At 38.6% G+C, this 12,593-nt stretch overlaps 1 protein-coding gene across 1 annotated transcript in view; it reads right to left on the bottom strand.

Moving 5' to 3' along the window:
- Positions 1-473: 473 nt before the first annotated feature.
- The window catches only part of HHIP (hedgehog interacting protein), a 133,142-nt gene continuing 121,022 nt past the window's right edge, over positions 474-12,593 (bottom strand). The window contains exons 12-13 of the mRNA XM_089670497.1: positions 5,443-5,591; positions 474-1,186 (exon numbers count right to left, since the gene is read on the bottom strand). Of these exons, the coding sequence (XP_089526623.1) occupies positions 993-1,186; positions 5,443-5,591 (343 nt within the window). The 3' untranslated portion in view covers positions 474-992. The remainder of the gene's footprint in view (positions 1,187-5,442; positions 5,592-12,593) is intronic.

Consider the following 12,593-nt stretch of genomic DNA (forward strand, 5'->3'; position numbering starts at 1 on the left):
TCACATACAGATGATTTAGAACTTCAATATCACATCTTGATAATATACATCACACCGCCCCCCCAAACCAGAACCCAGATAATGACCACAAGGAAGGTACAGTTCCATACAATCTACATCGAAGCTATTCCAGCTGACAAACTTGGGGTAGTATGAAAAGATGATGCCGTTTGGACATCTATCTACTGTATTCTTGTGTTAGAGCTATTGTTAAATAAGTACTCTTACTATAATAAATATTACTATGCAGGGTAGGTTCACCCACCACAGGCAGTTGTCAATTGTTCTGCCCCTGTCCTTGTTATTGCACCTCATAAAAGGTAGTTATTTCTCTTACTGAGGCAACTCTATTTACATAAAACCGGCTTGTGTAAAGGTTACAGGACATAACTGGTATTCAAGCCAAAGAACATCCTGTGTTTGAACAGCCTCCCCCCCCCCTTCCCAAAAAAGCAGACACACAAGGAACAGAGTAATATTACAAATTACAGGTTTATTGCAAAGAATACTTGCATTACTATGATAATATAGTAAAATTACCTGTGAAAGCTAAAAATGCAATTACCTGAGATAATTATATATATATATATATAAAAAAGAAAAGAAAGTGATTTATGAAAACTTGTCCCTCCCACGGTGAATACAAATGAAATACTGTACACATGACATATTTTCATCTAAATAACTATTTTAATGTTACTTTATAGACAAAAAGCATAAAGTTGCTCACATGACCTTCTTGCAGCCAGTGTTTACAATACCAGAATGTTTAATAAATGAATATGTCTATATCTTCACACATACATATACACTCAAATATTCATAAATTACACACACAAACTCACTTTTATGGACAATATATTTAAATTAATAAAAATATTTTAAAACACAGGGATTTAGAGCAGAATTACAAAGTCCTTTTTTCGTCTGTTTAATTTACATGGTTTAAAAATAAATGCCCGTTCAGAACGTATCCAAGCAGTCCGCAGAAACTATACAATATAGCTGGTGAGATCCAGCAAATATGACGTCACATCGATGATTTGGTCTAGAATACCTGCCCTGGCCACTCTGCGAATATTTCTGTCCACCTGCTCACACTGTGAGCCCAGGTATCCTTTTTTACATAAGCACTTGTTTGGCCTTACACAGACACCTCCATGTCGACATGCTGGTTCACATTTTGCTGTTGCAAACAAAGAGATACAAAGTCAATTACTGAAAGTTCTAGAAACATGAGTTCATTACAGTTGAAAAATATGTAATATTGAATTCAATACAAGCTTATACACTTTCATCTTTTTCTGTACACTCTCTGCCCTCTTACATGGCTTTAGTGGTACACAGAGCTCAAGCAGCCAGTGGTTAGTTTAAACTGACACATCATCCTTATCCTCAGTTTCATAAAATGTAATGCTGGAAGGCACAGCTGTGATAAAATCAGCTATGAAAATTGTATTTATTATCAATGTCAGTTCTTTGTGTTTGACAGGATATTTAACCATGATTAATGCCCAATGCGAAATATCCAGTTTTCTCTGCAGCAATGTTGTTTGTGTTTGGAGGTTCCTATATTTTTGCAGTGAAATGTTCCCATTCACATAGCATAAGTTAAAAAAAAATAGTTAAAAATTGCAGATCACCTTTTTAGATGCTCTATACTGGACCCTCCAGCAAGAAAAAAATACTAAAAAAAACCTCTGTTTGCTTGCCAAAATTAACACTGTGTGCTGTGCGGGCAGATCTCAGTTGTACCTAGATTTGAACACAGTCTGTCCTTACAAAAGGTAAAAGGTGTAGAGGCTGGGCTTCTTGCATGGTAATGAGGAAAAACCTTGGACAGACTAAAGCTGACCATACATGGTTACGTTTTTGTTTTCTGTTCAGCCAGCAGGCTGAACTAAAAAAGGAAAAAACAACGGATTCTCCTATCCATATATTTGAGGCGGATGAGAGAATCTTCCCCGCTGTACTATTATATTTTGCAGCTGCTGATCGAGCAGCTTTTATCTGACAGGAAGGTTGAACAGAAGTTGATCGCTCAACTGCAGTGGCCACACATAGACCAAAATGCGGCCTGTTCCTACTTAACTGGACAAATTTCAATCCATCTATGGCCACCTTTACTCTAACATTATTAAAAAAAACTCTTGTAGTCAACCATGACACCTTGCCTTCAGAAACATCTAAACGGTAAGAAATATGAAAAAAAAACAAACAAAAAACATTTTAGGCATGCTGTCTGAATAAGCGCACATAATCGTATAGTGAAGTTTTCTCAAATTTGCCTGCAAAAGTGGAACTAGGCTTTAACGCTAACTGTTGCCATAATGAACATTCTCCTGTCAGCTGTAGATGACCATATACCATTGTGATGTGTGGAATGCTGGGCTAAGTGCTGGCCACCAACCTGCTATTCTCACCTTTTGTGTTTAGTTGTATATGGTTATCTAGAGCTGAAGATGGAGTCATATAACAACTGTCTACAGCAGGGGTCTTGAATTAAAATTACGGAGCTCCAGTCAGCAACATTTCCTTCCAGCTGAGGACCTATCCTCATTAGCACTATAACACATCATAGTCCCTCTGTACATTATTGTCTTCAGTGTACCTTTCACATTGTTGTCTCCTTTACATCACAATCCCCTTTTTAAAGCCGTCCCACAGTGTCCTCGGTTCTTCTTCACATCATTGCTCCCCTTTACAGTGCAGTGCCCTTTACATCACAGTGCCTCTTTACACAACACAGCACCCCTTAGTACAACACAGAGCCCCTTTTAATGCATGCCTCCCCATACACAGTCCTTTGGTACCTTTGGCACAGCAGTGGCACTAATCGTCCTGGGATGTCCTCTCCCAGGCCTCCAGCCCATCACCGATGTATTGTCACAGCGGCAGGGGTGGGAGGAGCTGCAGATCAGGACCGAGGGGCAAGAGCTGCCCAAGTTATTATGCTAACAAGCTTAACAAGCAAGTCATTACCCAGGTTGTTAATATGAAAAGATTCCCACTCTCTGTCCCAATCTGCAGATCACCCGCTTCTTAACATAATAGCTTTGCCAGCTCCCACCACTCAGTCACGTTCTGCAGCTCCTCGTGCCCCTGCCCACTGTGAGGATGACATCAGTGGCTGGGCTGAAGGCCTGGGAGAGGTCTGGACAGGACTGTCACTCGGTCCAGGTTCCAGACCGTGGTCCACCATTTAGTGACCACTGGTTCACAGGAACATGGTGTGCCTCTTAACCTTCTATACTTTTGTACCAGCAAAATAAACATTTGTTGTTACTTTAACAGTCTGTACAGATGTTTAGCAACATGATATGAAAAAAAATGCTAAATACAAAGTTTACTTTGTCATTGCCCTTACAATATCAAGTTAGGGAAGAAAGATACATATATCAACTTTAATCCTATGGAATGTAGGTGGTAATTTTATGTACAATAGCAAACTTAACTTGAAAAATAGCTCTTCATCCAGCCGAAAATATGGCTTGAAAAATAGCTCTTCATCCAGCCAGAAATATTGTAAGCCAATAACTTTCTGTGCTCTCTGTCTCTGAACTGTTATCGATTAGCATTGTTCCCTGCTACATATGTGGACTACAGAATACCTCCCTCTGTTGTGGAGATGAGAGGGGGGTGTTATGTTGTTCTAACACAGTGTCATGTATTTCTAAACCATTCCCTGTTCTACAGTGACAAAGCTACTCAGTACTACTGTCACCCCAGGATAGGAAGTGTGTTAAAGCATGGCACTAGGTGTGTTTTTGCCTTCTGTCATCGGGTTGCGGAGTGCAAAGAGTAACACTAGTTTTCACTGTTCTAGGATGTTGATAGGGAGGTGGATCAGCCTTGTACTGTTATAGATAGACTGTTAGGGCTATAACTTTCCATCTGATTTCCTTTGATCCCAACTGTGAATTTTCTAGTTGAGAAAAACTGTTCTAGAAGAACGAACAGAATATCTGACAATCTGAGCACACAAAAAATACCTAAGTGACTTGGTTCAGGATTTTATACAGGCAGACTGTTCAAGTCAGTGTGCTATAATATAACACCATCTACTGTAAATGCTTTCAAACTAATAGTGCTAGGCCATTGCATGAAATTAACTCATCAGTACAAAGCCAAGCCGGTTGGTGTTGTCCACTGGGATCCATCATAGCTATATCTGGGGCAATTTGAATAGATAGGCCTAATAGTCAAAACCTGGTCTGAGAACATTTATTTATAAATGAGCAGTCTGCTCATTTGCACAGAGGTAACGGCCAGGTTTATTCAAGAAAGCAGTGCAAAGGATTAAGTACAAAGTGCTGATCACTCATCAGTCAATAAGATTTCCATTTATCAAAGTAGGATTGGCCAAAGATTTCTGTATTGACTGTGTTCTGCATGGTCTCCACCAAAAAATTAAAAGTGAGCAGCTACAAATACTGTAGCTTCTGACTTTTAATATAAGGACACTTACCTGTCCAGGGATTCAGCAATTATTCAATCGTCTTTGGGTGCAGGAGTTGGCATCTTCAGTAAGTGAAACTGGAAGTGAGGCCTTGCGGCTTTATAGTGAATGGTCCTGCAGTCTTAATGGGTCTGTAAAGTGTCCAAGAAGGCTGTGGGGGAAGGAGGGGGGGGGCTGAACTTACAGCTCATATTACCGCAGTGCATCTGAGCAGAAGTGGGAGAGGGTACCTGTCAAAACCAGGTACCCCCTCCCCCATCCCTCCCAAAAAGTGGCAAATGTAGCAGTGGAGGGGGAAAACAAGTGGAACTTCCCCTTTTAGGTGACATTCCGCATTAAAATTATAAAATATGTCACAATTATGATATCTACTGTATATATATCCTACAGTAAGTAGCAAAAAATGTTTTCACTGGTCTGGCAAAGCTGAACTTCTGATAAATTGCTGTAGATGCGTATGCTTTTACATGGAGTTGCAGAGGACCAGTCTGTTTCTTTTTAACCTAATCATGGCATAAATCATTACTGTTTTTTTTTTTTCTGAGCAATATACTAAAACATAGACCACTAACAAACCTCTAAACAAGGCATATTATCAGATTAGCAAAAATCTAGGTGCTGTAGAGTAAGTCAACAGAAGAAAATTCCCATCATGGTACAGAGACAGCAGTATGGCTCATATGTCATATGGTATGCAAAATGTCATTACACGGAGACATTGGGATTTTTCCAGCATTGATCCACCACAATAAAATTACAGCTACAAAAATATCAAGGTCCCAAATTATATATTTTGAGGCACCCGGAAACATATAGAACATTTACGTCACATTGCTTGGTAATGTCACTAAATCCCTGTAATCCTTTTCTCTCGAGTTACATGAATCTGAGTATAGTTCAGAGTATTTCTCTGTGGTGATGATGACAAATTAATGGAAAACACATAGTAAAAGCATGGTATTCATAATAGAATGATTACTAACCCATCCGACAGAATTCTCCTTCCCATCCGTGATTGCAACAGCATTTTCCAGTGGGTGTACAATGACCATTTTTACAGTGACGGGAGCATTCTGAGGACAGCAGCTGCGGTGGAAGCACAGGCCTCTTGCACTCTTCGGGCATTGCTGGCCTAAAAGATCAACAAAAGCAAAAAAATGAAAAAGGTTAACATTTAGTAAGTATACCAGTTATCATTATGTAAAAACATATTCTTTGTGGTAAATATTTTAAAGGATTCCACAAAGTAAGACAACTGTATAAAGGTACAGGTAAGCTTATAATAAAGCTGACCTGTAGGTAAAATTAATATCTCCTAAACATGCACCGTTATAGCTGGCGCATGCGCTCTGAAGGAACGGCATACCCGTACCGTTCCTTCAGAGTACTGTGCCATGGTGCGGGACTCCTGCGCGCATACGGGGCAGAGATGCCATCGCAGCTCGGCCAGTCAGACAATCGGAGCTTGCAAACCTGAAAGGAAGACTGGGTGAAGATTGAAGCCTCTGCAGTGGTGACAGCACGCCGCTGGAGGGCTTCATTTTAAGGCAAGTCCTTCATAATGTGCTAGTATGCGATGCATACTAGCACATTATGACATTTTCTTGCAGGGGATTTTTTTATTTTTTATGTTTTTTAACCAGTGGTTTACTGCCACTTTAAATTAGGGAATGGGCAGAACCTCTTTTAGTTTTAGTTTGGTCTAGAGTCTCGTGGGGTTTTTCCATAATTTTCTGGGACAGGGAATGGGGGGAAAATCTCCTAATTATGGTTGAATACTGCAATTAAACCTAATAGAGGATCTAACCATATCTCCAGAAAAATATCAGTGCACTTTCTGGTATGTGAGTGTGCCTAGGCACTCGTTTCTCATGTTTGTAAATATGAAATGAACGATCTAAGGTACTGCTGCATCTGGCTGCTAGTCTCAGAAATTTAGAGTGAATTTGATTATGTCAATACTATGCTACTCACTGTTCTTTTTGCTGGAGGTTCCAATATGAGTAAGCAAGGCCCTACCTCTACCGAGAGGAATGCCTCCGCAAATATCCACAGTGAAGAACAAGGCATGGTAAGTCATTATTTGGGAAGGATCAACTGCAGGGAGACCACGGGCAATACTGGTGACTAGATCTTTGCCCTCTGCCTTCCTTTTTTTGGGCACAGCTTCAAGAGGTAATTTTCTCTAGGTACTTGACTGCTGTCTCCCCAACATCTGACCTTGTTAGTATAGCAACTAACAAGGGAAGCAATTCCCAATTTAGGTGACCTGCACCACCTATGTTATCATTCTGGCAAAATAATAATAAAAATATAGTATACATATAATTATGCAAATATATTGAAAATGATTTTTAAATAACCATTTAATTTTGTTCAAAGTTAACCAGCATATTTTAGAAGAAATATAAAGTTTGCCACAAGGACTGAAAGTGTTCGTCTTCAGACTTCAGGCATAACCAAACGCTCATTAGTACTACATCCTAGCAAGCAAAAAAACCTCTATTTGCTCCCAGGTGCAAGCAATTAAAACACATAATAAATCCAGTGACAGTAAAGCACTGAAAAGTGCCAATAAATCGACACCATAAATGCTTGTGTACAAGTGTAGACTGTGTTCTAGAATTGAGAAAGGTATATCACACAGTACTTTTACCATGCACATATTTGGAATAAGAGATGGGCCTCTACATTATATGGAAAAATAGCGTGCAGACTTTAATTTTAATAAATATGTTACAAACAACTTCAGAAATACAGAAATTATATATGCTAAAAATATTTTATCTGTGCTGTGTAAAAACTCACTGCAACTTTTGAATGTATGTAAACATTGCCACTTCATTACAGCAGACCTTCAATATTAAATTAAACTTTGCAGCAGTCTAACCAACCATCTTTTCTTTCAAAGATGACCTGCCCCACCTCCAGTTACACTTATGCAAGAATGACATAAATTCTGTTGCAGCCTCCTGGGATACTAACATCCCATATCAAATTTATTTGTGTAAAACCTTTACCCCCCCCCCCCCAAAAAAAAAACCAGTGTATTTAAATCTGCTAGTATATCTATCACTCCTCTCCCCCCAGACTGACAATGCTGCTGCCCAAAGGCTTCCCCCCACATCTACTTATTGGTAAGCTGCAATGTTACATTTTGGTTTAGGGTTTAATACCATTTCATGTATACAAAATTTTGCCTGGTTACTAGGTACATCACCATTTCTCCAAGCTCAACTCATGTTCTACATTGTCTACACTATCATCATTATTTGTTTAATTTTTGTCTGAGATGCTACCATTGGGAAAGTGTTATAGGAGCACACCACTTGGGCAGTGAGGATTTTAACAACTTCCCTACTGGGCCAAATTTTACATTTCTCTCCTACATATAAAAATATATCTTTTTTTTTTCCTAGAAAATTATTTAGAACCCCCAAACATGGTATTTGAACAGCAGTTTTTCAAATGCAAATTTGGAAAAAAATACAATGGAATGAATTTTAGTGCTCACAAACACAATACCCATTTTTTGGTAAAATATAAAAGAGATACATAGATATCTAACATGTCACGCTTTAAAATTGCATACACCTGTAGAACGACGTCAAAGTACAGTACATGAAAATCTCCACAGGCGATGCTTTAAAAGCCTTTACAGGTTACCAGTTTACTGTTACACAGGAAGTCTGGGGCACTTAAGTAAGAGTTCCAATGAAGAAGCACTCCAGGAGACCAGTCAATACCAAACTGTCAAAAGAATATTAGAAAAAACAAAAAAGTTTTCTGTAGCCTCAATGAGCAAGCACACAGAACCTGTATGGTACATGCACGCTGGACAGGTATGTGGGGGGCCCCAACATCACAGGGCCTGCCATAGATCTGAAGGGGCTTGCAGTTCTCACTACCAACGTTGTGAGAAAATAGTAGCTCCATTCATTTCCAAACTACCTTAAAGGAAAAACATTCCATGAAGAATGGCAAAAGAAGAAGTCATGAGACCGGATTCCACAGTAATGTTGATTACAAGTCAATACTGTTAGGGTCTAGAGGCAGACGATTTCTTCAAAGTATGTTCCATCCAATCCAGCAAGTTACAGGCAGCAGAAGGGTTGTTATAAAAAGTGGGTTTACTTATTGGCAGTGACTCAAAGCTGAACTGGGTAAAGCATAGTACAGGTGACATAGAAGCACCTAAAGTGTTTTTTTAGCTTAATGCTGCTGAGAAGTCAGGGTAAAAAGATATCAGGACATTATCCACTATCATAGCATCCTCTTTTGTTCTGACTTGGAATAGTATGGCATCTCGATCTTTAAAGTTCAAAAGCCTGAACAGGAACGGCCATAGCAGCTCTTCCGGTTGCGGGGGCCTAGCAGGGACCCTATGAGCTTGCTCCACAACAAAGATAGAGGAAAGGGATCCCTGCCAAAGGTATTAACAAGCCAATTTTCAATAAAGGCAAAGATATTCTTCCCCTCCACCTTCTCAGGGATACCCACTGCCCATATGTTGTGCCCATATGTTGTTTCACTTGAGTCTATTTTCCATATCTTCTAGCTGGGCTGCATGGCCTGAGGTTAAGAATTACACATATTGCACATCGCATTGTAATTTCTTCTTCCACAGTGTTCAATCAACCCTCCAGGGCTGCTGTGTGGTCTCTCAGCTTCTTTATATCTTGTCTAATCAGATTCAGCTCCAACTTAACCCCCTTGATTTCAGAAGTTAAAGCAGTGATGGCAGTGTTGCAGGAGGTAACTGCTGATTCCCAGCAAGCACTTGTGAAAAATGGACATGTGACTCAAAAAGCACACCAAAAATACATCTGCAGTGCATTTTTTATGTATTGTTTTATTTTCTGTTCATTTCAAAGGGGAGATGTGTTTTTGGTGACCTTTTGAAAAGTGCACCAAAGATGCAGCATGCAGGACATTTCAAAAAGCAACACACCTGAAATGGTGTGATGAGTTCCATAGGATTTAAAGGGAAGTATTTTTATTGCGATTTTCTTGTGGTTTTAGCAAAGTAAAAGCACAGGGAAAACATATCAGTGTGAAAAAGATCCATAAATGCACTTTGTGCCAAGTGTCTTTGCAAACTCAGATAAACAGTATCACCTTGTTAAGTTAGCAGTTACATAATTTCTGTGAAGTGCATTGCCTATGCAGAGAGCAGAAGTGTGGGTGGGACCCAGCTGGTCCTTCCACTACAGGCTGCCTGTGGTGGAAGTATGGGTGGGATGGGGTCAAGACAAATCCTCCTGCACAAAGGAGGAGAACATTTTTATTATAATAATTTCCGTCAGGATTAATAACGTATTTTGAATCTGAATTATTATAGGAAACTCATGCAACAAGCACAAGCGCAGGATCATTTCATGCTACATTACTGACAGATCCCAGAAATACACCAAGGCTCAAGTGCAAATACATAGTGGCTCCTAATATTTGTTAATCCAAGAGTTCAATTTTAAATCCAATACATAGCGACCCTGCTACTTAGCCTAGATTGGGTAAAATACGTGTTCATTTAAACAGAGACTATCCCTGTGAAAGTTGCTTCACCATAGTGGGGCCAGACCTGTATCCTGCAGAATAAGTCCAACAAGATAGAACCTTTTCTTTTCAGTTTTAAGTGTGGGGAAGGGTTCAGAACCTCTGCTGTTTTTTTTATTCCAGTTTGTGTGCCCAATCAGAATAAAAAGTTTTGATGACCTTTACACTGGCTCTTGGTGACTTTTATTGCTGGGACAGTGAGTAAAGGAAACTACAGTGTTGAGAGTTATCACCATAATGGGAAGAGAAGTGAAATCTGCATTGGTGACAACTGTAAATGGTGTTTTTTTCCATCTCATTGCAAAGGTTTTGTCTCAGTTCCTCTTATCAGAGGGGATATCAAAAAGTAAGGGAAAATGGGGACAGAGACAGTTATTATAAAACCTGACAGTTTCCAGCTTTTCGGATGGAGTTCCACATTATCTGCAGTGCCTTCTAGCTGTAAAGTATTTATTAATAAAACTGCTAAAATCAAAACCTACATAGTCCACAAATGTATTTTATTTTAAAAGCAATTCTCCTATAAATAAATGTAATGTACATTTTTTAACTGCTTATAATATATTAATCGTTTATTACAAATCATTTAACTAAGTAACATTGCTTGCTTTTAAATTGGATATAGCGAATGTTTAAAGATTTAGTTCTGTACTTCTAAGTATTAGCTTGTAGTTAATATTACTTATGTGTGGCACAACATTACTGTCTCAAAGTATTTACAGTGGGCATTACATTCTTTAATTACTCTGTATACATCTCTATCCAAAGCATGAAGCTGTACATATATTTTTGGTTTAACAAAATGTCTTCTAGAAGGAGTAAAGAGGCCTAAAGAAAACATTTCTATAACCTGAAAGCTAAATCTGCCAAAATAAACATACTGTTATAGAACGAGCATATTGAAGTTGAAGCTTACTTTATAAGTGAGCGTGTTTTATAGCTATTTCAATATATATGTTGCCTTGCATGCATTCACATATTTTAATAGGGCCTATAAATAATTGCACCTGTGATCCAGATCAGTTAGAAATTAAATATATAGCAATAGATTTTCCATAAACATGACTCCTTTAATACCTTTACAATTACCAGATTTTGTATTTGTTAAGAAAATTGTATCACATCATAAAACTCCAAAAGTAACAACCAATACACCGTCATGTAAAATGTTTCTATGCCAAATACACTAGTGTATAAGTTTTGACTATAATATCTGATTCTATGCATATTGGAAAGCATATGAAAGTGGACCTATTATTTTCCATAAGCCCATCATAAAGGGACTTTCCTTTTAATGGTACGCATGAATTTCTGATTCCATCTTTATATGGCAAAAATATGGACAGGTTGCCTTGTAATCTGCTTGTAACCTCCACTATGACTCAAATACCTTTGCTGTTTCTAAAAATAATTAATTCTGTTCATGTTGGCATAACAGTGCTTGAGAATTTCATTGAGAATTCCAATGAGAATTCTACTGTATCAACAGCAGTCTGCTATCCCACTTCTGAATATGGGAAGAAGCATCCTCTCCCTGAGTGACTGAGCAACCAGTCTCTAGACCTGAAGACTGTAATGTAAGAGGAGGCTGAATAAGAGAGAACCAATCACATACTGGCTTGTATATTAATTGTTAACAATTCTTGGCATACTCATTTATGAAGATTGGATTTTGCTCATATATTTAATTTTTTTAATAGTTTTGTGCATTTGCGTTAGGTCATGGTGTCAAGGTTCAGGCAAAGACATATATTCCTAGATATCTCATAAACCTTCATGACTGTAATAATTAGGAATGATAATTATGATTCTTGAATAGGTTCAGGTAGCTTAATTTTCATGACCAATTAAGTTGTCATAAAAACTAATTTTATGTGTTTAGATCTTTGAAAGTATACACACACCCACATGAAGGTGGATTATTTCTTGTTAACCATCTCATTGTACTTAAAGACCTGCAAATTCATTGAATTCTTTATGTTAAGTAGGTCTAACCAAAATGTTTTATTTTTTTATTCTGATTTTGTTGCTGTCTGGGTCCCCATTGGGAAGATTTTAAAGTGTTACTAAGGCCATGACCCTGCATTCACTATATCTGTTCTCCCACAGTACACAGAAATGGAAATGAAATTATTTTAGTAAACACAAAACTACTAAACACCTTTGCTCATGAGCAATATATTGCAGTCTTGTGACATCTATCAGTATCCAGCTGAGCACTGGTTAAAGCTTGTAGGATGAGTTTTCATTCTCATTTGACTGCCTTTTGAGGCTGCATAACCCCTGTCCCTCTGTCTGCACAGTGCTGATTGGCCCTGTGCAGATTACATGCACCCTCCCAAAGAAAAAAACTCTCTAGCCATACACACTAAACTGAGCATGTGCAAAGTTACTCCTACAGCTCTGTACTATGGCAGACAGATTGGGGACAGTAGACGAAAGGGAGGATCACAGAAGACAGGATCAAACAGCCTTTTTACACAATGTGGAGGATTAACCCTGAGGCTCCACAGTGAGTATAACAAGCATGCCTTACTGCATATACAGACTGATTTTACTGCTGTGGGCTTAATAACAC

The sequence above is a fragment of the Staurois parvus genome, unplaced genomic scaffold (genome assembly GCF_062004578.1).
Source record: "Staurois parvus isolate SC_StPar_1 unplaced genomic scaffold, SC_StPar_1.0 ptg000090l, whole genome shotgun sequence".
NCBI lineage: Eukaryota > Metazoa > Chordata > Amphibia > Anura > Ranidae > Staurois > Staurois parvus.